The 27,965-nt window shown below is 41.5% G+C and overlaps 1 protein-coding gene across 1 annotated transcript in view; it reads right to left on the bottom strand.

The window, feature by feature from the left end:
• The window catches only part of jarid2b (jumonji, AT rich interactive domain 2b), a 91,614-nt gene that overhangs the window by 9,221 nt on the left and 54,428 nt on the right, over positions 1-27,965 (bottom strand). Inside the window, exons 4-7 of the mRNA XM_026348470.1 lie at positions 19,496-19,719; positions 9,877-10,095; positions 6,521-6,759; positions 247-1,699 (exon numbers count right to left, since the gene is read on the bottom strand). Coding sequence (XP_026204255.1) covers positions 247-1,699; positions 6,521-6,759; positions 9,877-10,095; positions 19,496-19,719 — 2,135 coding nt within the window. The remainder of the gene's footprint in view (positions 1-246; positions 1,700-6,520; positions 6,760-9,876; positions 10,096-19,495; positions 19,720-27,965) is intronic.

Raw genomic sequence — 27,965 nt, 5'->3', positions numbered from 1 at the left:
AGGCTTTTATCAGGTTTGTCATGACTTTTTTTTTAGAAGTTTAACAGCAGGTTTTGCAATGCATTAGCTTTTTGATATACTTCATAGTTTCTCACTTATATTCACATTCAATTAATATAAGACACTTCAGTTTCACTCCTACAAAACCCGTGGCTTCCTGCTTAGTAGATTCAGTCAAATGTGGAAGGAAATTTGTTGTGTACATTCTTGTATACATATCTGTATATATCTCTTTGGTTAACTTACCAATGACAGGTGGCTCATCCATGGTAATGCCCTGAGATTTGAGGTGCTTGCGGATACAGGCCAGCCGCTGCACATTGGGGCCCCAGCGCCGGCTCAGCATGTGGACCCTCTGCACCTGTGTAACAAAACGCATCTCCTCGCTCAGCTTACACTCGGGCCGCCAGTCTGAAGGCGGGACCACACGGCACATGCCAGCCGCCTCGGCCTGTTCCCTCACTGAATCCAAGTACACCAAAGGGTCCTGGAACTCCCGCGGTCCTGGCCGGCAGACAGGGACTTCCCCCAGTGCTGCCCAGCCCTCTGGCCTGCTCCGCTGGCGATCCCACTCCTTCTCCTGGTCGCGTTCCTTCTGGCGCGTCAATTCTTTCTCCCGCTCCCACTCCTTGTCACGATCAGCTGGCCGCAACACCACTGGTTTGAGCTGTCCGGGGCTGTTGTTGGAAGTAAGCAGAGAGGAGGTGGTGGAGGACGACACAGAGGTTTGTTGGGGGTCTGAGGTAGTGCTGGCGCGACTGGGGTTCTGTGGGTTATTCGAGCCTGTTGAGGGGGAGGAAGAGGAGGAGCTCCGGCCATGAGACCTGCTCTGCTGCTGCTGTGCTTGTCGTATTAACATCAGCTTGCCAGCCGATGCCCGCTTGGGTCGCTGGTTCACCGGCTCGGTATTGGCTGCTGGTGTAGAAGGAGGTGGGGTTTGTTGAGGAGGGGGTGTAGGAGGTTGAAGAGGGGTAACAGGTGAAGTTTGTTTAGGAGAAGGGGGTGTTTCTGAATCATGTCCATTATAAAGTGGAGTGGTAGGTGTGGTGGTTTGTGTGGCAGCTTTGTCTTGATTGACCACCTTCTTGCTGCTGCTCCGCGTCTCCAGAGGTGTGAGTTGAAGCTTTGCCTTCTTCGCCTCAGTGCCAGTGGTTTTGGCTTTCTGCTCAATAACCCCTGTCCCCACTGAGTTGAGCACCACTTCCAGACGCCGCTTGGAGTTACGTAGTCCTTCTCGACCTGGGCACTCTCCCTGGCCTTGTTTCTGCCCTTCCTCCTTGGCCAGGGTGTTGTGCCGCTGCCCGTTTAGCCTGCCATTGAGGCGGACTCCGGCAGCCACTTTGTGCAGCCCATTGGATAGTAGCACCTGTTTGCGGGTTTTTGCATTGCTGTGGTGGGCTGGTGCCGCTGCTTTTCCTGAGTTGGCCAGCCCATTGCTGGCTGCTGGCTGGCTGTGCTGATTGTGATTGTTCGCTGACGATGGTGCCGAGGCGGCGCTATTGTGTTTGTTGCTGCTGCTGAGTTTGGTTTTCTTGCCCAGTTCTTTCTGTTTGGCTTTGGTGTAGGTGACGTGGCCCTTGGACACGGTGGCTGTGTACTTCTTCACAGTTTTGGACGGCAGTCGGAAGTCACGGCTCTTTTTGGCACCACCAACAGCTTGTGCCGAGCCTGCCCGAGTCAGCCCATTCACTTTAGAGACCTAGGATCCACCGGGCAAGAGAGATGGGACAGCATTAGTGAGTTAGGTACATGAAGTAATGGGGATATATCTTATAAAGCAAATGAAAACATCTAAATGTCCCCACACACAGATAATGTTCTATAATCAGAATGCATAGTTCATGGTGAAGTGCACCCACACTCCACAATAAACAGGCCAAACATACAGACCATAGCTCTCCAGTACAATATTTAACCCATCAGACCAAGGCTATTTGCAGAATCCTATGCTATTAGAGAAGCAGTCAACTGTCTACTTTCAAATGCAGTCTATGTTTGTAAACTGCAGCTCAAACTGCTGTCAACACAAAAGCATAGATTTAGAAAAGGATATGTGCAAACCAAAACCACACATCCCGGGGTAAACAACAGTTCAGAATGATTAGAAAAAAAGGATGGTAGACATGAGAGAGAAAACAGGGATGACTTCATGGCTTCTGGTATGAGATATGAGGAGAGTAGGAGGTAGGAGGTAGGGTCATCATCAGCATTTTTTGCTGCTAAAGGTTTCCTTAAATGCTATAATTCAGCTGCTATGAATAAAGTTCCCGCATTTATGTGTTTAAATATGACCGAAATAGAAAAAGGCAACAAGGCCACCAGCTGATCAGAGGTTTGGTACAGTGGTGTCTGGTTCTGTGGTATGCATGGTACAGCTGTGGGAAGAAAGGCTACCCTCTCCCTCAGTGCAAAGAGCTTTACAGCACCAAAACCCATTGTGTGTATTTTTGTCTGTCTTTACCTCTGTATAGGTCTTACTGTCTGGAGTTTTGGATGTGCTCACTGCTTCTATACTTCCCCTTGATGTGCTGTTCAGAATATCAATTTCTCTTTTCCTTCTTGTCTCCGTGTTGTTTTCATGGCCCACTTTCAGTGCTGCCAGAAGTTTCTCATTCCCCTCTCTCTTATGCTGTCTCTCTTATTTGTTTCATTTCTCATGTTATGTGAGAGAAGGCCCTGCAGAGTGTTCAGAAATCTTGTGAAGTTAAAGATTAGTATTTGGTTAGATCATATATATATATATATATATATATATATATATATATATATATATATATATATATGATATGATGTTATCTATGTCTCCATTTTGCCAGTCACATGTGCAAAGTAGTGACATATTTGTACGTAATAATCATGGAGTCTTGATTATCATTAGAAAACATAAAAATCTATAATCATGTTTTGCTGCCATCTGTCATTTGTGCATCTTTCTGTCTGGACTGGATGGATGTAAAAATAAGCAAGAAAGGAGGGAGGACGAAAGACATGTAGTTATCAATCACAGTGGGGCGCCACCGGAGGGAGGCGACAGCCGGACCATTGACAAGTCCGCCTTTGAAGGGCTCTTGTGTCACACCTGTGTGTGTATATGTGCACGTGTACGTGCGCATGTATTATATTATGTTTGTCTCAGGTGGAGGGGTGCCGACACAAAGACCAGGCCATTAAAAGATAAGGGGGGACTGAAATCTAACCCTGCCTCTGTCAATCACTCCCTTCAACACACACACACACAGTTTACAATGGAAAAACACAGGGTAATGAGGGAAGAGGGAGAAAAGAAATAGCATTTCTAAACAAGTGGCTAATGGACATAAGTTAACTATCTTCATTCAATACATATTGTGTTTTTTGTCACACACAAATATGTGTACTTGTTACAAAAAGCTGCACATTATTATTTTTACCTGTCTTATAATAAACAATCTCTCAGAATGACTTACTTTTAGTGTTTTATTAATCAAATCAATACAAAGTTCAATATGTGTATTTGGGGTTGATCCTGAAATAGTATTTAGCTGCCAAAATAGCAGTTGTCCAGACAACTACTTTATTTGTCCAGCTACAGTTTGCTGACAAAGCATCAAGCTAGAGAGAAAAGCTGTCATGACTACATCTTGCCACAGGAGGGCTCAGCGGACCCGCTCTCTTTAGAGGTTCTTGGCATGGCTTCTTCTATTTTATCCCATATTTAATTATTTGGTATGCTGGAAAAGGAGGATGACAAGAGAGTTACAACAAAAGGAGAAAATAAGGGGCAGTGTAAATGGGTAAGTGAGGAGGAGTTGGTTTAGAGATTTTGCTTGGGAAGGAAGGGATCAAATGTTATGAAAGTTCAGTTCAGTTCGCCTGCTTAGAGCCGAACAGAGGGAATTCGAAAAGAAGTGAAAAGATTGATGAACAGAACAAGAAAGAGGATGAAGCCAACAAAACACAGACACACAAAAACACAGGCTGCTCCGGAGTGGATTTTTGTCTGCACGTGAGAGGGGAAAGGGGAGGGGAAGGAAGGGAGAGGGAGGTGGGTCTAGATGACATCATGTGTTGCTATAGCCCAGCTGAGGCCTGCCAGGAAGATTTTTAACAGGCAACATCTGCAGGAGCCAGCCCTGAGAAGAAGGGAGGGCAGGAGGCGGGAGACAGACGGTGAGAGATGGCCAGCCAGAAGACAGAACGAAGACATGAGGAAAGTTTAACCCTTGCAAAGTCCTGCTGACTAACGAAGGGAGATGCAGAAAGGGATTACCCAACAAGCTTTGCTGCATTTCTTCAACACTATTTCAAGTTAAAATCACAGATGGTCATGGTTTTATTTTATTTCTTGTCATGTTTTAGTGCCGGTTCTGTAGCTCTATCTACATGTTGGAATTAAGCCAGACTTTGGTTACTTAGTGTTTTTTCTAAGTATCGGATGCTTATAGAGATTAGTGATAACAAACAACATGCACAAATGCACAAGAGGTTCCTTTTTGTGATCTAGCAAAACTACACTCAGAGTAACAGTTTTCTTTACCATGTTGAAAGCTGTAAAGCCAACAGCAAAGTAAGATATGACAGTGAAAAAACATGGTCACAGTAAAGTGATGACAGTCAGTGGGTTAAACCTCATGGTGAACAATACATTGATTCTTACACCAGAGTCATTTACATTACGACCACCTTGACAGTCAGACATAAATCTGGTTTAAACCTGCTTTGCCCTCTTCTGTCTTTCTTCTTAAGGGGCATTGTGATGCAGCCCTGGGCAGGTTGACTTTTAAACAGCCAGAGAAAGGTCACTATAACTTGACACTAATAACACACACAAAATCTTACAGGGTGAGATCTACTGGATGTACAGTGAAAAGGGCATTTTACAAATCAGCAGAGAAACACATGATGTAAGCTTCAACAAGCATTTCATTCTTAAAGGTTTATTCATCATCCGTTTTAAATGTATGCGTGGTTAAATAGCGAGAGGAAGGTTAATTGAAGATGACTGTGAACAAACAACCTAACAAGAAAGTGCAGAGTCCCTTTTTAAATGATGCAGAGTCAGCTAAATGTTTCGGCCCTGCACCTGCTCTTGCTACAGTCTACAGCTGCTTTGCTGACATCTCCACTTTTCTTATTTAATTGAAATGGATAGAATTGTATTGTTTTATAAAATGGTCATGTTACAGTGTATGTATTTTGTTGGTACAAGCTGCTATTAAATTAAGGAGAACTGAAACGCAGTGAACTGAATTATGATAATGGCTTTACCCTTCGGTTTTACACACACAACCCCTAGTTCGTTTTACGGCTACATAATCACTTAACCTTTTATATGGCTTAGTCTGTATTTTCACAGTTGGTCATGTGTATCAATGTGAATATGTGTCTTGAATGCACATGGTTAACACACATACTGTTCATGCTAATTGGAAAAAGAACGAAGGGGAAAAAAGAACTAATCCTTCCAAAGGATTGGAGCCATGTAGTCAAGGGCAAGATCTGTCTGACACAGGAGCAGAGAAACTGACTGAGAGAGCTGGAGATATAAGGAGAGAGAGGTGGAAAGAAAAAAAAAGGGTGCCGCTAGTGAATTGAAAAAGAAAGAGTGAGAAGAAGGGCTTTAGAACAAAGGTTAGTAAGTAAGTTTGTCTTGGCATGCAGTCACTCTCATTGAGATTCATTGCTGTTTTACTGGACAATCCCAGCCACTTTAAAAATCTGAAACACATGCCTGAGTCTGCATCAGCTGCACCACATTACTGCAACACAACAACAACAATAGAGAGAGCTTGGCAATCCAGAAGAAAGACATAGGTGGGGGGGGTATCTTATGCATTCTATTACAACCTATTAGCTAATGGCGGTCATAAAAAATGCCTGTTTTCTGACTAAAGCCACCTCTGTCCCTCATCTTCCTGTTTCTTCTCTTACGTTGTGGGGTTCCTTGAAACCTGCTAAGTGTCCTGGAGAGGGAGACAGGCTTTAACATCCCCTAGCCAGCCCTACTAAATATAGCTGCAGTCACGGCAGGCCAAAACACAATCATCGCTCTTTCAGACATGAGCGAGGAGAGGAGAGGAGAGGAGAGGAGAGGAGAGGAGAGGAGAGGAGAGGAGAGGAGAGGAGAGGAAAGGCAAGACAAAGGAGAAAACAATACAAAGAAAGTACAAAAGTGATACATGAAAAGCACAGAGGTAGTCATTGAGAGGAAGATGAGAAGAGGATGTGACAGACAGGTAAAAAAAGGAGTAAGGAGAGAGGGAGGTTTGAAATGAGCATAAGCATGCAGCACCTTGAGCCTATTAATAACAACATTTTCCATGGTACCTCCAGCTACAACACACCTAATGTAAACCATTTACCTGCCATACAAATGTTCCCATAGTAGCATACTTTCCACAAATGCTACTGTCACATTTCCAAGCCCTGTGAAGGAAGCTATAGAAATGCCTTCCTTTTTCATTTCTGTGTAATAGTTACCATGTTATGGCTCTGTCATCTTACTGAATGTCCAATGCTGGGAACCCCTAACCCACAATACCTGCTTGCGTAGCTCCTCAGTAGCTCTCCTCAATGGCAGTCCATTGGCTGAGCCTCGACCGCTGGCCATAGCCTCCCTTGCGTGCTCCCGTGCCTCTGCCCGCTCACTTCGCTCCCTCAGGAGAGGTGGAGGAGGAGGCGGTGGGGGTGGTAGTGGTGGGGCTGGTGCATCTCTGCCGTGACTTCCAGCCTTGGGCCTTGGACTCTCCCTGGTTCCTGATTTTCCATGGCTGTTGAATACTATAGGGGAAGAAAAGCAGGGGAATCAAATGTTTTGCTCTCTTGATTTCTAATTAATACCTGAGAGGAGAATATAAAATACAGATTAAATACAGATTAGTATTATTAGCATTAAGTAGCTGTTTAGATATCACATGAGAAAAAAATGCTTAGAAATTTGAGAACAGCTTTTAAGCATGTATTTGTAATAGAAGCAAATAAAGTAGCAACATTGCACTGATTGCTGGCCAGTCATTACTAATGCTGGAGCAGGGTTTAGCTGTCTGCATAATCTGCTCCCGCTATATAAATCAGGCACATCATGAAAAGACAGCGGCAGCAGGATGATTCTGCAGTAACTGTTTACTACTGTATATACTGTGTGTACACATTTTATATATACTGTATATTGTTTTTTTCAAATTGGAACCTTTTATAAAATAATTAATGTTTACACTTTGCCAAAAATACAGAAAGAAAACAAATTAAGCCAACGTAAAGCTAATGACACTGTGGGAAGTTCCTATCCAATCAATCAAGGCATATACTGTAAATACACTAATAGGACATGCTTTTTCAGGCTAGCATCTACTAATGCTAATGCTACTGTATATGTGGACTTAAGTCTCAATATGCCCCCAGTAGTGTATAATGGCTTATAAATCGCAGGCACCAAACCACCACGACCAAGTGGAAAGGCCTGCACAAACATTGTAGTGACAGGATTTTGGCAGACATGCACCCACCAATCAGTAAAATATGCATGATTTAAGGTGTGCATGAAAACGTCTTTGTACCACATGTCAATGACTCTGTTCAAAATGTATGTAGACTATATCAAGCCCTGGGGATGATGCAAAACGATTTGAACTGGGGCGAGGCGACTAATACACGCATTCACTAGCTCTCTCTTCAGCTTTTATGAGGCTCAATTTCAAGTTTTACAGCATTTTTAATATCAACAGGCAGCAGACTGTGTGGAAAGAATGACAGGAGGGCACAAGCACACAGAGCCTTTACTGTACAGATGCAATACACAGCATATACAGTGAAAAGTAAGGGGAGCGCAGTTAGACGATGCCTGTACATTTTTGAGCCTCAGGGCATGTCTCCCTGTGCAAAAATGTGCCCATGTATTATATTGAATGTGTGTACCAACTCTACACCACAAGTGAATGTCTGTGGGTCTCTGGGGCCCCTGGCTTAATGAAAATGAGAGAAAACCTGCCATATTGTGAAGTGAGCTAAGCAAGAAACTGAGCCCAATAAAAGCAGTTTAATTTAGCTATGTCAACATGACACATGGCCGAGAGACAGAAGTGGAGTGATGGAGCAATGATGAATGGCCTACAATTTAAGGCCTTCTCTGTGTCTCAAAGAGAACTAAATGTTTCTCTCTCTCTCTCTTCACTACTTCTATTTCTCTTCCCCGCTTCACCTCCTTACTTCTTCCTATGAGTTCTTATAAACCTGCATAATAAAATGTCGTGTTTGACACCAATCTTAACACAAACTCTATAAAAGGTGTGCGCACTTTTCTGTAGCATCAACTGTCTCAACACATAGAATGTGTTGTACAACTATGCATGTGCGCAAACACTGATGTTCATTGTCCTTAACCCCTCATTGCTATTGTCCTCTACAAAGTAAGTCTGCCTTTTTGCCTCTTATCTATTTATTTAGCATATCACGTTGACGGCACCAAGGTGCTTTGCAAACACTGTTGTATGATGATAAGGAGGAAGAATAAGCTGTCCTCGTGCACACTACAAGCCTGGATCTGTTCAAACAGGTTTCATTATTCTACCGTTTGTGCTCTTTATACAGATATGTGTGCGCATGTAAAGTTAATGTTGCAGGAACAGATGATCTGAAGAATGAGAGGACAGTTTATGTGACGGTGTGTTAGGGGCTGGAAACTGCCATTGAAATATATAAGGAGACTTCTCTAAGAGTTCAGCGCAAGTGAATCTATGGACCTCTCTAAGCCTCCCTCTTTTAATCCCACCGGTTTCTCTGTGCTCTCTCTCTCTCTCTCTCTCTCTCTCTCCTCCTCCACATTCCACTTGAGAGGATGACAGAGGGAAGAGCTCAGCAAAGCATTCACCTTTTGAACCTTTCTGGTGGAGATTCTACAGACAAAGGAGGGTGTGAGAGAGAGAGAGTAAGAGAGTCAGTGTGTAAAGGAGGAGCCATGAAATCCAGCCCTTGTTTCATGGGGAAATGCTTGACTGGAAGGATTGTATGTCTCCAATGTCTGTCAGAGAGGGAGGGCCTCCACGCTAATATTGCTCTGCCAATGCCCTGTGAAAAAGCTGTTGAAAAGTACGAAACAGATACAAAAAACACATGGTGAACTACTATAAATGTATAACTATAAAAATGTTGCACGCATTTTATCTTTTACACTGCAAAAAAACAAAACCATACTGTGATCTGCCAGTGCAGAAGTGTCTGGATAACAGAAAGATCACTTTATAAATATAAAAGATGAATACTGATTCATCGTACTTGTTTTTAATAGTCAGAAATATAGTCAGTTGGGGAAATCTGCGAGTCTGTTCTCATAGGTTCAATTGCATGCATGTACTTCCCTAAATGTTTTGCACATGTGTGTATGTGCGTTCATCCGAATGTGTATGTGTCTCAAGGGGTATGCGTATGCTTTGTGTGTGTGTGTGTGTGTGTGTGTGAGTGTGTGTGTGTGCTGAAGGCCCCAGCCAGCTGTTGCAGTGCATGCATAAACACCTTGTTAGGGCTTAGCACGCTAAGTGTTAATTGGGGTGGAAAGAGTTGATGCGCTGCTCCACTATCCCATGTGACCGACCCTGTTTCTGCTGTGGAAAACAAGAGTACAAACCTAGGAAACTGCTCACGTGTATATACAAACAGGGATACACCCACAGAAACACACAAGCTGACAGGCACAGCTACCCTATCTTTTATCCCAAGACTTATTCTAGGTTCCTGTTTGTTCCAACAGTTCCTTAGTTGGCTTTTGCTTTCTGCACATCTTTTAAAATAGATGTGCACTACACCAACTGAACAACACTCCATGTCCATTGTGTGAAGATATGAGAGGTGTGATAATAATAAAGTTGTGCCATGCTTTGCTCTACGCTCTTGTCCTGTCCTTACCATGCCCGTTGAGCGGCTGCCTGGCAGGGAGTTTGCCCTTGCAGGGTGTTGAGTGGCAGGAGGAGGAGGTCGAGGCTTGGCTGCTGCTTCCTGCGCCATGACAGTGGATACCATTTCCATTCCTTAACTCTTCCTCCTCCTCCTCATCATCTTCCTCCAGGTCCTCCTCCTCCTGTGAGCTCCCGAAGTAGGCCATGTTGTTGGGCAGTGCTGATGAACCTGAGCGCAGAGAGTTGGAGAAAAGGGGGGGAAAGGGGCAGAGAGAGGCAGGTGAATAATGAAGAGGAAAGCCAGGGTGAGGCAGGAGGGAGAGAGAGGAGGAATAAACGACAAGCTGTTAAAAACATAGCCTGGCTGTAAGTATAACCGTGATAGTATCCTTTTTGAACACAGTACACCGAGACCCTTCCCAGCTGTCAATGTTCGAAAAAAAGAAGGCACTCTTTCTTTTCTAATCTTAGACATTACAGATGACTCAACATCAATGGGTAAGTGGTGAAATATTAATGTAAAAATAGAAGTTGCTCAAGGGCTTGTGAATAATGGTGATTGTGCTGCTGTTTTTTCATCTGTTATTATCTCAGTTTGTGGCCCATTGATGCTGTGCAAACTCCTCCGTACATAGCAGCACCATTGTTAAACCCGCACACTAACACGCACAAATATAATCAAGAACATGCACGACATAATATATTTCAGGCTAATGTGTTTACTTCTATCATGTCTTCAGTCACATTAATAACATGCATTAATAGTTTTATCATTGATCAGTATGACTGTGACTTTTGTTTCTGGTGTTTATGATGTGGGTGTTTTGTTTTTAGCAATATTACATATATAGTCTAGAGGAAAAGGATGTCATACAAAATATTTTGACCACTAGATCTTCAGCCTGTGCACTGGGAGTATGTAAAAAGCATCTTTCCACAGAGACTTTCAATGCTGACAGTTTTATTGAGACACATATACTGTACATATGCTCAAATATGTAACCCTGCAAAAGAGTTTCTTCGGAAACCAAAGAATCTTTCTTGCACGCTTCTGAGCTAATCCCAAATCTGTCATTTTCACTCTACCAAACAGGATTATTGTCAAATCTATTCCCCTACTGGAGCAGAAAACTGACGTAGTCTCTCTTGCCTTTTCCCTGTCACACTCAATCACTTTCATTGTCATCTCTGAGAAATCTAGTTCAATATGTGCTGGAAAGAGGTAAATAGTGTTTGGCAGTAGACAGCCTATAATGTTACCTCAGTTAACTGAATATAGACACACACACACTCATAAAAATGTCATAAAGTCCAAAGCTATGTTATTAAATCTCATAATGTTGCACTCGTAAATCAGTGTAAAAACAGTGTGTATGATTTTCTCACTCTTTTCTTACACTGAGGAGCTACCTTTGCAGAATCAGTATGAAGTCGGATGATTACTGCAAACATGCAGCCTCCCTAAACTATACATATTGTATCGGTGATGTGAAAACAACCTAATCTTTACAGGTCCCATTTACTGCTGAAATACAACAATTAAAGGAAATACACTCTTCATTAAAACAAAGGCTTATGTATGTGTGAGTGACTATGAAACATAGACACAGTTGGCAAAATGCAATTAAATAGACATAAGATTTTGTTTTGTTGGATAACTATATCTTTGGGCTGGCTGGTTTATAGTTAACATGAATGTGTGGTTATGCACATCCTTATAGCTTTGATTAAATCTCACTGTTTATGAGGAGCAAACAGGATTTTATGAAGTTGTGAGCCCTTTATGACTAAATCAATTGCATAGCATGAGCAACTTCTGTGGTTTTTATTACCCTTTTAGGAGCCCCAGTTTTTAAAAAGGTATTGATGTGAAGCAATGTGTGATTATGTATCAATTACAGTAAAATAATGTTATTCCTGTGGAAAAATAGGTTGAATTCAACTAGCCTGCATTAAGCTCTACAGAGTACTTTACATTACAGAGTGGATTAAGAGTTAGCTAAGCCAATAATTTTTATTAATGCACTTGTTTTGAAGGGCATTTTAGATTTTATACATATACATTTTATACATTAAATAGCCTAATTAAAATATGATAAATATAATAAAATATGAGCACCAAGTAATTCAAATTCAGAACAGACTCACACAAGGGATAAAGTCATTTACATAGTCTTGATTTGGGCTATACGTTTTAGACTGAAGAGAATGTGCCCACTGACTAGTTCACCAGGACAAATAATGTAATCCTGCAGTGGAGCAGCTATGGGCTGTCCGGTAACAAGCCCTGTGTAATCGATACCTATACAATGTGACACACAGAAACATATCTGCAGCAAAAGACTTGGTTGGGATACACTAAACGTTAGTGTGTAAGTGTGTGTATGTGAGGATACACATAATACTTAAATGACACCCCTGCTAAGCCCTGGCTTTCTTAATGACAAAGGAGAAGACACTGTAAGGCTTAACTGGTGCTAAGCAGTACCACACAGACAACAGTACTGTTGCATACTAAAGCATTCTTCTTTAAATAGCCTGCACCGAACAAAATAAGACAACAAGAATAGAAAGAAAGAGTCCTCAGGAGAACACTGGGGTGTGAAAGCAAGAAAATCCCTCTTTCCCTACCAACCAATGACCAGAAATCCACTTTTATAATGATGCTGATTTGATAGATTACTTTCTGCCTTTGTGGCAAGAATATAACACAATAAGCACATTGAAATCATTATTGTTGCTTTCTTTAAAGTGGAAACTACACAACATCTATTTCAAAGTGCACTAACAACTATTGTTGGTTAGCTAGATGTGGGGGGTTGGGGGAAGGTCACCACATGTCACCCAACACTTATTTTACTTCATTTAGTTTAAATATCATATTCAAATCAAACCTTTCCAAACACAAAAAGTAGAGCCTGGTAATAATAAATCTTGTTAGGCCCTGGATCACATTTTCACACTGCAGTTCTGCCAGTTTCTAATTATCTCCTCGGATAACTGGAGAGACGGGGAAAAAAAATGTAGTAGCAGCAGATTCCCTGAACACATAATAATGGAGTTTTACCTGCTCTCTTTAACTTCCAAAGGAGGTCTATGGGGCAATGAGTAACTGCTAGAGAAATATCGCCTTTGCATAATCCACAATAACCCACAATAACCCACATGGTAGGGGCCGTTTCTGTACATGCAGGGATATATTTGCACACTGCATCTGGTGGAGTAATATGCTCTGACAACACATGTCCAGTGTGTGTTTATGGTGTGGTTTCTTGGCATACAGAAATAGGATTTGGACAATTATAAGTGGTTGAACTCGCTTAGCACTACCACTTTGTAGGCTATGTAATAGTGTCCAATTTACTGGCTTTAAACCAGTGGATCAGGCCTCAAGAGTTGGTCGACCGCAGCACACATACAAACCACCCGATACAAACACGCATGCACCTCAAGATACGCACATGAACAAACACACAGCACAGACACCTCGTTTATCTTGGCGACAGAGCAAACGCTCCTCTCTTAGACCAAACAAACACACCAAAGCAGAACACACACCGGCCCAATCAGCTTCTAATGACTCGCTTCATTAGCTAAATGGCTGTAATTTACTGCCCTGAACAAGGGTCAGCAGGCCAATGGCAAACAGACTACAGGGGCACCAGGGGGCAGAAATGGAGGGAGGAGTGTGTCTTTTTTTGGCGGTGCAGGGGAGTTGATATGAACAAGTAAAATGTACAAATACAGCAGAGGAAGTACATATGTGCACCTTTGAACCTTTATGTTGGGGCGTGGATTTAAATTAATTCAGTACAAGTCTTCATAAGTTGATAAAAGAGCAGACTGTGAATGCGAGATATAAGGATATAGGGAACACTGAATGAAAAAATGCTGTAGAGGCATTATGGTAGAAAACAGACAACAGATATATCAACAGCAGAAATGCATCTTCTAATATATTCAAAATCCCCAAAATAAGACTGTCTCAGCTCCTGGATAAAAAGAAAAAGAGACAAAAAGGACAAACACACTGAGGAAGCCTGCCAAACTCATTGTTGTTCCAATACTGACCCCTGGTAGCACGACTACTTCAGTGACAGCAATAAATTTTGGGGCCGCTACCAGTGATTTAGACCCAGAATCCATTGGCTCTTTTATAAAACACGCACACACAAACACACACACACTTAAATATGCATACACAGTGAAAAGACACAACTCACTGATTCTCCAAGATCTCCAAAAGGCCTTGAGCCCAATCCCCCAATTACACCAGCTTTTCATCCACCTCATTGCAACTGCAGACAAATCATAATTAGGTCTGAAAGAGTCTATTAGGATTGTCATTTTTAACAGGGTTCTCGGGATGGGGGGGGCATAATTACAAACCGTCCATTCTCTGGCTACCCTTCTTTTGTCCCCTTAACTGGAACTGAAACAATGAGGACAATTTAAAAAGTCAATCAGGAGGGTTTAGCTGCCATGGGGACATGTAGACATCCCGCCTTAGAGAAAAATGCCAATATGTGCACACTGGAAGTGTGAGTGCTGTTTAAGAGGAGTTCAGACAAATGTAGGTTTTCTGATGTAGAGACAAAAAAAGTTATCTCCTGTTTTGCCTAAACTCTTCAGTCTCGTGGGGAGAAACAGCAAGAGAGATTGAGGAAGGATTAGGGATTACGTCTCCAATTGACATTCCTAGATGTCAGCAAAACTATTAACCCAGCTAACACTGGCTCTGCTCTTGGAAAAGAATGCAAAACTGCAGCCGCTGTTGCGCTGCCAACCTCTGCACAGCATAATCAGTGACAAGAAAGTTGCAACTCTACACAGTTTCCCAGGCTTTAATCAAACAGCAATCATACATCAGAGGGAGAGAAAAGTACCTTATCCCAGAGGGAAATTCAGTTGTCACAGCAGCAATGCACTTGAGAGACAAGTGAGGAGCTGTCGGACTTGAAATCCTTTTCCCAGGAGTGTGAGTGTGTTTCTACTTAGGAGAGATTCTGACAATGACAATACCATCAAATAAAATCAAATCGATCTAGTGACAAAGACTGAGGTTCTGAGCATTATAAAAGTGTCAGTTTTATTTTTTTTTAAATTAATAATCAGATGTGAAAAACTACATTTTATCTTACACGTGTAATCACATACTGGGAATTCAAGGTCTTTGGTTCACTAGGTCAGAGTTAGGAGGTTATGTAAGCAGAGCAGAGAAGCTGGCCTTGCTGAGAGAGAGAGAGAGAGAGAGAGAGAGAGAGAGAGAGAGAGAGAGAGAGAGAGAGAGAGAGAGAGAGAGAGAGAGAGAGAGAGAGAGAGAGAGAGAGAGAGAGAGAGAGAGGCACCACACTGGGGCTGAGTAAACACAGATGTGGTGCACACATACTCAGGAATACTGGCGCTCAGGCACATAATACAAAATCTCAGAAAAAAATTCTAAATCACACTCCTGAAAAAGAGTCTCTTACGCAAGACTCATTTCCAGGAGTGCGATTTGTGTGTGTGTGTGTGTGGATAGTTATTCATTTACTTCCTAATCTATTCTTATCTAATCTATGTCAATGTGTACAGTGTACTGTGCATGTGTGTGTATTTGTACCTCACTGAGAACTAACTTTGGTAAATAACTTCTCTTTTAATATGCATAAAACAAACAGAGGAATTATAATTATTTCTGATATTCTTTGCAGAATTCTTAAAATAAAATTAGCACTCAAATGCTGCATAAAGCATGTCTAACTTACGCAGGTTACATCTATGACAAAATGTTGAAGGACTGTGCTAGTTTCCTTTAAAAATATTGAGGAGCCCAGTTGAACACTGTTTTATCTGAGAGTGTGAGACTGCTTCTTTCTGCTCTGCTCAGTGGTGCCTCCACCCTGCCAGCAGCATCACTACACCCTCAAAATTACCAGAGGCAGACAGGGCCAGAGGCAGACTGTCTGGCTACCACCCAAATGGCTTTCTCCATGGATATAAACAGCCCAACTACAGGCCTGGACCACACAAAAACTCCATCCTGAGAACACAGGCAAGGACTGAGCACTCGAGCCTGTGTGTGTTTTCAGGAGAAAGAGATGAGCAGCAAGATAAATACAGCATATAGGCCCTTGACAGTGTGGGTGGTGATCATACAAGGTGTCAACATCCTTCTATACAGTAGACAGAAATCTTGTTTTTCACTTCTCTGTCTGGTTACTCCCACGTTGCATCAGAATAATTGGGGACTCCTGCTCCCCCACTGGAGGAATTAAAAATAACTTTTCCTCAGATATAGCAACAACACCACAAGCAGCAGCCAGCCAATTCATTATCATGGAAAAAAAATCCCAAAAGAATAAAATGTTGTCAGTTACCAGATTGGACACAAAGTACATGGGAAAAGTTAGATGTGATTTCACAACACAGGGACACAAGAGTCCTGCTTTCACAACATTTGTGTAATTTTGGTTGCTCACTTTATCACTTCAAATCCTTCATGATTTCACTACTTTTATGTAGCTGTCAGAACGAGTGATGGATAGAAGCATTTGGAGTAGATGCGTAATGTTTACCAGATAAGATAAGCAAATACTGCAGTGGATATGTGAGGAGGGGGGTTGGGGTATGTTTACACACTGAAGATTTGACCTGGGACAAATCCCAGAAATCACCACTGATGGGGTTTCAGGGTAGACGTGTTGCTAAATGTTGTACTGCAACTCTAGAAATGTCACAATAAAAGAAAAAAAAAAATCTAACTGAAATCAAAGAATACATAATGCAGGGGACATAATGGATTAGCAATTCCATCAAGCATTTTGGGGAACAGACATGAAAGAGCCCTAATGTGTGTAGTGGGCAGAGACATGTATTAAAATCTTAAATAATAACGCGATTAAAAGTACTGTAGAACTCTTACATGTTATTTGTGATTCATAAATGTTTATCTTTACATGCTTGTAAGAACTACTTTAATAAAGTAGGCTAATTTAACACAAAACACTATTTTTTTAATACGTTTGCCCTCTTCTAATTAAAATATTATTAATTGTGCTTTTTTAACATCAGACCATAATCAGCTTTATATTTCTAGTTTCCATATGAGTGCTTTGTGGCTTCAAGGACATGGATGATATGGTTCCATATTTCTACTTATCCTGTTAATCTCAGCTGATACTGAGCGAGTTCCTCTGATGCATTTCTAATTTTTGTTCACCTTATTTACAAGAGTGAGGAACTAAATAACAGAAACCTAGTTTACTCACATAGTACGTGCGATACATCTACTGGTGCATTGTTTCTTAAAAAGACATTGTACAGTATTTCTCTGTTCTGTGGAGTTTTTTAAAATGTTTTAAGTGTATGAAATATACTTTTAGAAAATATACTTTTTTTTTTTTGGCTTTGGCAAACACACACCCACAAACACACACACACACACGCATACACACCCACAAGGGCTCTGCTGACATTCTCCCATGTCCCTCTCTTGGTAAGGGTCCCAGGATATGGGTCATATGAGAGGCCAAGGGGAAAAACACAGCACAAGAAGCTCGCACAAGAAAATGTCATCTTCACAGCATGGATATTAGACACACAGGCGTGCACACACACATGCATACTCTACACAGAGAGCTAAACTAGGACTATAAATACTGTAGAGTGGTGCAGCAGGGAGTGGGAGAGTGGAAAAATATCAGTGGAAAACCATTCAATCGTTAGCTTAGCAGCCTAACTCTAAAATTAGCATTAGTGGCACAGTGGGGTACGGCAGAACTCACACACACACACACACAAGGACAAGGAATGGGCTTGCAAAGCACCACTTCTAACCTTAATTATAAAGCGAGGGAGCAGCAGAACTACAGATCAGTCACCTACATCTCATTAGTCTACCACTCAACATGTAAAGGTGATTTTAGTTTAGCACATAGAGCTCAGAATGATCTCAACTTCAAAGTATTTGGGACATTATATCATTAGCCTATTGAACATCCTGGCCTATATACGAAAATTAAAGCCCCGCTCATCAAAGACAGTTTTAGCAACCTCCAATTACAAGTTCTTGAACGAGCTCCGTAAGGTTGAAATGACATTCCATAATGGGAGTGTTCTCATCGGAACAGCAACGTATAGCCGTCACATCCCAACAGACTCGAAACTAAATTTGGCTTTTCTGAGTCTTTAGCCTACTTTGTAAGATGGGCAGAGGTTAATGATGATAACAATAAATTAATCTGAAGTGAGGGATTTTGTCTTCCAAATGAGTTAATTCTGGTTGTGAGGATACGTTTAAGAAAAAGATGAGTGGCGTGTTCAACAAAGGATAACATTAAGATAGCAGAGAGAAGTCACTGACAAGGTTGTTTGAGTTAATTGTCAAACCTTTTATTCATGCAGGCTTGACTATGGCCGTCCCTCATTTATGTTTCACAAGAAAAAGTAGGATTTAAAGTTTGTCATTTATATTTAGTTCAAGTACACGGGTCAGCGTACCTCTTTGCACCTTACGATGGAACATTCTCCTAAGCATACTACCTACATAGAACATGCAGTTATTGTCACTGTACTACCATGTAAAACTGTACTCCATCAACAAGTACAATTATGTTTTTGTGAATGTAATAAACCCTAAGAGTTAGTATAGCTGTAAAATGTCTCTCTGAGTTCATAAGTTAGTTTTGATGCAGTTCATGGGTCTAGTTATTAAATTACAAGTCCTTTGTCTTTCTAAGAAAATACAGTAATTATGCAGAAGCACAACTGAAACTTTTTATAATGTCCTGGCAGTCAACTCTCCTTTTCTGCTGGCTGGCCAGCAAAAGCTTGGTAATGAGTAATCATAGGAAACATGAGTAGTTCAGAGTGACTTCAGAGGAAAAGAGAACAGGATTTGTTTAGTTGCTGTGATGTCTACAGGAGTCCTTGTCAATCTGAATTATTGTACACTCACAGCTTTTACATGAGTGTGATCTTATTCCTGCTTTTAACCCCCAATAGTTTTTTCCTAACTCAAACTCTGCTGCTCATTGTCGTGCCATGGCTTTTACAGTTCATTTGTCATGGAAGGCGCAACACTGTGTCAATGAACCTGTGTAGTGTTTGTAGTGTAGGGTGTGTGACTGTGAGAATTCGATGCACGAACAGCTGCTGTGGTAGAAGGTGATAGGCAGGGTGTTAAACAGGCAGATAGTTGTTGAAAGGTAGGAGGGGGAGATGTGTAAGCTGATGAAATGCAGGATAATCTTAGCCTTGAGCAAGTACACAGTTATTTGTAGTATGTGTATGTGGTTTTTGTGTCTGTGTGTATGAGTGGGTAAAGGGTGATCACAACCTGACTTAACAAAACGTGCTGCTTATGTGAGCATCTTTGTGCATCTCTTATTGAATGTTGTGCATTTTAAATGACAGGTTTTGGGAATGCTTCATCCTTCTATGTGGCAGTTATTGTCCACCCTCAGAGGTAATATGTAGTTTGGCCTTGTAACACAGATGTGTGTCGTGGACCTGTATAAAAACACCTAATATTAGAACAAGGCATATCTGCAGCTTTCTTGTTCAACAACATCCCTCCAGCTCTACTGCTCGTTGTAGGTCCGCATGTAATTATGTCTCCATCTGCTCCACTATGCTGTGTCGCTTACCTCTAAGGCAGAGGAAGGTGAGGAAGTCCTCTGTCTTGGGTTTGCGCCTGGACAGGTCCTGAATGGAAGAGGACAGGGATGAAGAGGAGAGTGACGTCAGAGATGCGGATGGCACAGTGGCCAGGCCTGTGTTCACGCTGCTTGGGTCGGCCACTTTGATGGGCGTAGTGCTGGGCGAGTTGGGCTGTGACTGGGCAAACTTCCTCTGTGCCTGGAGTCGAGGTCTGAGAGGAAGAAGATCACAAGAAGGAGAGGGTGATGTGAGATATGTTGCATTTAATTACAGTTGAGTATATAAGTGAATAGGAGATTTTACATAGGCATATTACAATAATAATTACATATGCTTAGTCACAGACACACACACCTATTTTATTCCTTTTGAGCACAAGTGAAAGATAATTAAACCATCTACAAGGCAGAACTAGAGCTGTCAGTGGCAGCTGATAATACACAGAAACCATCTGCCAAAACAACCACGCACCGCCAGAGAAAAAGTTCTTCATCTTCCCATCTTTCTATCCATTTTCATGTTTCTTCTTTTACTTCTATCTAATTTTCCACCATTTTATTTTCCCCCTCTTTCTCTCTCTTATTCTGTATTGTGCTCGCTTTCCTCTGTGGTGCACAAAGCCTCTGAGATGTCTCTCTCATTCTTCTCTCTGCTTGTCTCTTTTCTCTCTTTATTTCACAGTGTGTGTCAGCAGAGCCGAGGGAATGAAGAGAATATTAAAGAAGTGGATGTCGGAGCGTAAGCAATGGACTTACATCTCACATTGCCTCCTTCGTACACAACACACACGCCACTGGGCGTGAACAACCATTCTCACACACAGACACACAAACCCTAGACTGTCGGGAGCCACATGAACCAGCAAGTGGCCTCAACTGATTAGTGATGCTGCGAGTGTGTGTGAGCATGAGCTTCGCTATAAATTTTGAGGGGGAGTGATAGAAGCAATGTGATATCCTGGTATTATTTGTCAATTTTCTACGGCCTAGATTGAAGTAAGGGAAGATAGGATCATGACTGGAGAACACCTACAATGCATTTGGAGCAGCCACTGAAAGGTGCAGAGCTCCGATTACGCTTCAGTCAGAGAACAGCGTGGTGTCAAAACGTGTCAATTTCCTGCTGTGACATGGGTATAAGCTCAATGTGAGAAATTGAGAGATGATTGCACACACATTGCCAAAGCGCTGCGCTTGGTCGCAAGGTGTGAGGAAACTCAACAAACAACAGTTTGCACACGCCCTGTTTGTTTACAATCAAGCACTCCAACAACAAAAAGCATATGACTGATCTGCTCAACAAGCTGGAATTCAATAGTGCGCAAAAATGATCTGCATTCACACAGATCTATTCAGCTTTGATTTTGTACATATGTATTCAACATTTCCATAACTTCCCCCCAATTTCATCAATGAAAGCATTTTCTCACTCACACAGAAAAAAAAACACTTTGTGATCAAACATGTGTGACAGTGAAGAGCTTAAACTCAAGTGAATACAACTTATTAGATTAGATAGGAATGTACAGGAGTCATTTTTTCCCCCTGATATTAAAGAACAAAGACTATGATTATTTGATAGGAAAAACAAAATGCTGGTGACTGGTGTCACTTCACACAAGGAAAATAAGTAGGAAAAAAAAGAAATAGGAGGCCAAGAAACATACTATACATACACAGAGCTGAAGTGCAACCACAAAATTGGAAGAAAAACATCCTTGAAACACTGAGTTGTGGTTGCAAACATATGTAAATTAAGTATATAGTAGTGAAGTAAAATGAAGACAGGAGAGCATATGGAGAAGGAGACCATAGTAATATTATGCTTTCTATGCTGCAACCACTGTGGATGGTGCAGGACAGGGAGGTATGGAGAGAAATGAGGCAGAACCAAGAGTGTGAGACGAAGTGATGGAGAGAGGGAAGAGAGAGCCTGTAGGAGCATGTGGGAAGGTAGAGGCAGAGAGGTTTGGGTTACTGGAAGACTGGGAAAGACACTGGTGTGTGAGAAGGGACGGAATTGGAGAAAGAAAGAGACACGGGAGACGCAGGTATAATGCAACCATCACTACACTACTCACTATATTGATCACCACAGGCAAGGAGCAGACTGTCCCTCTGTTGTATGGAATACTGTATCTGAAACCACTGCTGGATCCTTTTCACTCACTCACTTTTTCCCCCTCACTGTCCAGCCAGCTTATCTTTAATGTTCAAGTGCATTCTTGGTTGTTCATTCATTGGCTTTCCTTCTTTAAGATAATTCTTTCACCCTCATCCCTTCTTTTGAAAGCCTGAAAACACTTATGAGCTTCCACATGCTTGAAGACTTTAAATGAAGCTTGAAGGGAAAAAGCTCTTTGTTATGCAAAACCCCACATCAAACTTGTTCTTCTTGTCGCACCTTCATAACAATAGCAATTTTACACTAATAAAGTCCATTACTGCATTGCATGGCCTGTACATAAACATTACCATGATTATGTCTGAACACCTGCATACAGTATATGCATAGTGAGTAATTGGTTATAATGTGTTTCCACCTAAACCTGTCCCATCAGTATATTCAAACATTTGCAATTTAATCTAGCAGCGAAGGGAGGAATGCAGACTAAGCACTGCTACACACTTTGCAAACAGTTAGCAGAGGAGATGCATGAAAGCTTTTTGGTAAACTAAACCCCATATCGTTTTATTGCTCTAGCATTAGATGAATGAAATTCAATTTAACTGCTTAAGGAGAGACGCAGACGAAATGACAGAAATGCAAGTATGATATATAAACATTGTATGATAATGGAAATAAGGCACAAACAGCAGTGCCAAAGAAAGAGGACAGAGGCAGATGAGCTAATAAAGCGATGTGCTTACTACATCCTGTCTAGACAGACAACCAGATCCTCTTTAAACGACACAGGTTTTCCAGGAAAGATCCCCTCTTATCTGTTACCTATTAAGTACCATGGGAGATATGCTGAGAGGCCTTTCCCAAAGTCTAACAAATATTGAAAATACATTTCTGATTACAGGTAATTCTCTAGTAATCAAACTAAATTATCTTTGTGTACTGTCATCGCGTTCCAATTTAATGGCATGCTAACAGCACAGGCTTTGCTAATAAAAAGGTAATAAAAACAGATCTGTTTCGCCAATGATATGATAATGCAGGGCTTTGCAGAGAATCTACAAGCAGAGGAACAGATATATAAAACAATTGCAGTACAAAGTAATTAATTTAATTTTAAGGATTAGAGTTATTATCATTATTAACAGTGCTGGGAAAATACAGCAAGAAAAACAATTACAGTAACATTTGTTTAACAAAAGTCATTTGGTTTCGTTTTTTCTTCGAAATTATGGATAATCGCCACAGTTTTGACAACATGGCAAAATTGAGGCTCATCACTTCATTTGAAACAGATGAAGAGACAATCAAGCATGTATGAGAAAGACTTGAGCACTGCAGAAACACAAAAACACACAGATATGTCCCAAGAACAAGGTGAATACAGAGAAATGAGCATGGGCAATCAACAATTTACACAGACGTGGCTGTTTCTATAAGTGCTGCCACTATGCTAAGGGCTGAGTGGAAACGTGAGCCTCTGATTTAGCCCGTGTGTGTTTGTGTGTGTGTCTACACAAGCCAGAGCACACCATGTTCCCCAACATGTTGAACTATAGGATACTTATTGGTACCGTGCTGCAGTAGGAAAGTGTAAGTTAATGTCAGACTGATTGCCCTGATTGAAGGAGAATGAAAGGAGAGCCACAGAAAATGTGGGGAGGGAAAAGAGGAAGTGGAGATCCAATAGCAAGAGAAAAAGCAAGGAGATTACAGCAGGATGTCCCCATTCATCCCTTTCTAATCCACCTTTCATCCATCCCTTCCTCCCTCCATCCCTTCCTGCTACCCCCCAGTCATCTACCCTTCAAAGAGCAGCTCTAATGTCTAATATTACACATGCCACCATAGCTGCTAGAGCATTGATTATCTCAGAGAGACAGAGTAAGACAACCTGACAATGCTGTCAGGCACCAATCCTGGGAAATAAACACGTACAGGAGTAAGAAGAAGTTATTTGATTCTAACAAGTAAAACTAAAGCAAGAAAAAGGGGGGGTGTGGTGATGAAGAGAAATATAAGCTACAGCTAGTTTCATGTAGTTTACACAGCCGAAGCTGGACCACTGCGTGCTCAGCCAGCACAGCTGTGGACAGTTGACACATATCATGCACATACACACAGACTATGTCAATCACAGACAGTGTGACTTCTGGCTCTCTCTTTCAGGCGCCATCTTATCAACACCTTTCCAGTGATGATCGTTTCCATGGGAACTGCTGCGATGGCAGGACTTTTCCATGTGGTCATTTTGATTTATACTGCGAGAGAGTTGGCAAGCACCCAGCTTCCTGATGTGTCATAGAGCAAACCTACCAGCTGCAGGGACGCTGATCTGTAGCCGGCCCTTATCGCTGACCTCTATCGGTGGCAGGAAGCCAGACAAAAATGAATTTCTTCTTTATGCCCAGTCAATAGCTCAATAATGCTGAGTGTAGAAGAGCATCATAAATAGAAACCTCCAACCCAAACTGGCTCCTTAAAACAGTTTACTATCATCCAAGGCACACTGGCAGGGTGCACTGTGCAGGAAACTAGATGACTAAGCACATGTTGTTTGTGCGCGTATCGCTGACAACAGCTGATTTATTAAACTGCACATAAACTCATTTGTGTATAAGACATTTATAACAGATGCAAAGGAAAATACTTGAAATGCCAATTAGCCAGAACTGATTGTTAAAAAAAACAAAACATTCTCCCGCGCATGTCTGATTTACTGAATAAGCTGTTGGCTCAGCATAGCAGCATCTCTCAATTCTTTAACTGTATTAAATATTGATGAATCGAGTCCAATATGTGCAAGAGTACGTCATATATAATTTACAAAAGCAGAGTGGACAAACAAACACAGACTTTATAGCATTTAATAGACGTTTCAATTGCTCGATCTTGAGAGAGCATTTGTATTTAGCATTTGAGTTAAGAAGGTAAATTCTAAACTGAGACATAACCAAGACCAGATACTTGGCCTGCTTCTGATTCGAAAGTCCTTCTAAAGTCCTGAAGCCTGATACTCGTGTTGTGAAGCCGATTTTTCACTTCTTTCATGGACATTTAAAGCCAGCTAGTTTTAGCTGGAGGTTTTCATTTATTTACCAAACACAGCATCAGGACTAATCTTTTAATGAATTTGTGGATATAATGACACACGGAACAACTGTGCAGCTTGATGTGAGAGTGCCTAAAATGGCATGCATGTCTGCGGTACAGAGGTCACATACTATACACTCTGTCCCTTGTAGATGATGTCTGGATGCTCCATGGTGAAGCCTTGGTGGTTATGTGTGGAAGTGACTGTGTGGTTTGGTTTCAGACCTTTGCTGCACCACTGTAACCTGATATTTGGAGAAGGCTGGCAAGTGGAACGTGAGCTGCTAGTTGCTATGCAGTTTAGTGCATATGTGTCTGACTGACTTTAAAAGCAATCTGAACTCTTAATACAGTGAAGTTCTTTGGACACATGGAGCCATGTGCCAAAAATGCCCTATTAATTAGAAAATAATTGGGCACTTGTGCCAAAACTCTACCAAATGCACTGGAAAATGAATTAGAATGAAATAGACAAAGCAAGGCATTTAGCAAGAAAGGGAAAAAAACAAGCTTTGGTGAAGAAGTGGGAAAGCACACCGGGCCAGAAAAATGCAATTAAAACAACTAAACACAGTAATCATCAAGCTACTTCAGACATTCAAAATCTGGCTACTATTTCTCAGTTTTTGGCAGAAATGCTGCACATCTGAACCAAGCTGAGCCTTGAGATTGTCCACAGTGTGTCCAAGGCTTGAGAGGCTGAGCTTGAGTCAGACTTTGTGTTCCTTCCCATGGTAAAGGTTACTGCGAGAGGAGAAAAGCACTGATCCAGAGTCTGTACCTTAGGGGCTGTATTAATTGGCTCCAGATGGCCCACATGGACCTGATAAAAGACTGGAGGTGCATGCATGAGCGTGTCTGTGTGTGTCCATTTTGTCCACATTAGAGCAGCTTATATGTACACGTTTAAGCAGCTAAGAGTGGAAAGATGATGAAGGTTTATGTGCAATGATTAGGGTCAGAAAATGCATACATTTTTATTTAATGTCGCTGCATATGTATTATTTTACGTGTGTGTCTGTGTATGTGTCTGGTAGTCTTTTCAGATCAAATCCATCAGCTTCTAAATTAGTGAAAAACCTTTTTTAAGCCAGTAAGATCTTTTAGTCTTCAAAATGCAGTGCTGAATGCAAGGGTTGCATTGCAATTGGCAACATGTATACGAATAAGACAAAGCTCCAGTGCTAATATAGATACTAAACCTTCTCCCTGTCACATTTAACAGGAATCCTAACTGTTAGCTTTTAGTTTGAAACCTAACAAATTAAAGAGCCCGGTACCTGCGTATCTAAAGAACACAATCTGGTCTTACAGAGTATGGACACCCAGTGTTTACTGTTTTTCTGTCTCCGTGCATTCAGGAGAGTGCAGGCACTGCATTGAACTGACCTGCTGACCTTGTAACCTAACATATGCATGCAGGCCCAATACAATCACATATAGGCCAACCATATGTACACCAACCACAAATAAATACAATCTTTATTCAGGGAGTCAAGAGTGCTCAGAGGACAAGTATGCACTATATTGCACACATACAGGTCTTAACAGCTAGTGTATCTTTTACTACCATATGGTTGAGTGCTAAAACAGGTTTGCATTGACATCTAGACATGCACAGGAGAGTTTTTCAAAGGTGAGATAGTGTGCGTCTCTTCACCCAGTTGGGCTGTGACAGTTACAGTATATGCTTCAAGCACTCACAATGAGCCAGATACTTATTTGAGATAAAAGATACAGCAGGGCCTGTGTGCATATTTAAATATAACCTTGGCTTTTCACTCGAACTTTTCTTTTTGAATGAACCTATGAGAGGCGAGATGGTCTGATAGGCAGATGTGGACAGAAAAGACATCTCGACAATAAATCAAGCTTCATATTATCTTTGAATATATAAATGCTATATTAGGTCAGATGAAAGTCACCCATGGCCCCATTTGTCAACTTAAAAATTATGACTGCACTCTAAATGTCACTAAAATAATTTCAAAACTTCAGTCCTTCACACACATGAGGTTTTGAATTTGTGGTATATTACATGGCAAAAAAATATGTAATTGTACTTCTTCTTCTGCTTTGTTCTCTTGCACAACAAGAAAGAAACGATGAAACGCCACATTTATATAGGCTTTGTTAGCAGTCAAGGTCCACTGCTCAGGGCTATTTGCCAAAACCCCCAGCTCCATCCGTCAAGAAGTGTGGAACTCAAACCCTGTGACCTCTGACCTTGCAGTCCACCTTAAATCTCCCATGGGAATGGCAGGCCATGGCTAGGTCAGGTCAATAAACATCTATTTGTGCTTAGTAATCAGTCTAATTAAGCCTGAGTCCCATATGTAGATCTTATGTGGACTGATATCTAGCATACTGATATACTGACAGTACACACAGTACACCGGACACTGATATCTAGCATGGTTGTCAGAGTCATCATAACACTTTGGCTAACAGCAGATATTCTTGCAGCTGAATAAAGGTACACGCTATAAAAACATTTTAGGATCGCAGTTCTCCATTGTACTACAGTGAATAACAGTGTGGAGTAAATCCCCTGAAGCATTTAGATTTTGTTGTATTATGCCATAAAAAGCACCATGTAAACCAGTCGTAATGTGGTTAATCTGAGCTCCAATCACAATGCTAGTGCTTGTATTTGACAGTGACTATGAAAGCGAGTTTGTGCATTGAGTGACATTACGCACTGTGGTGGATGGTTAATACTCCTTCACCCTGCCATGTCAGCCAAGCGGAAGGCTTTTATAAAGCCACAGCCAGGCAAGCGACAATGAGAAGAGAGTTTAGAAGAGATTTTGGAGATTGACACACTGACATACAGGGGTGAGTCACCGACAGACTTAGAGAGACTAGAAAACAATGAGAAAAACCATTGAAACTGCACTGGAATAAACGCAGACACAGCATTTAATGGTGTTTCAAATCGGGGATGTTTAAAAGGCAAAGGGAGCTGACTGCAAAACTAGAAATGCCATTATACTGATCGGTCCCTGCACATGTGGGATGTGTATATCAGCAGTTATATTATTGTAAAGTGTAGTGGTTAGTGCAGGTGGATGTGTGGAGTTGTTCGTGAAATGCATGTGTGAGTATGCCAGTTCTACACTTTGCATTAATTTAGCATAAAGGTTATCCCACAATAAAAATCTAAAGCAAATCAATAGACACCTTATGGCCCTCTATTATCACACACTCAGGGTCTGTGCGTGCGTGTGTGTGTGTGTG

Source organism: Anabas testudineus, chromosome 11, assembly GCF_900324465.2.
Source record: "Anabas testudineus chromosome 11, fAnaTes1.2, whole genome shotgun sequence".
Taxonomy (NCBI): domain Eukaryota; kingdom Metazoa; phylum Chordata; class Actinopteri; order Anabantiformes; family Anabantidae; genus Anabas; species Anabas testudineus.
The sequence above is the reverse complement of the archived record's forward strand: the minus strand, read 5'-3'. Positions and strand labels throughout refer to the sequence as shown.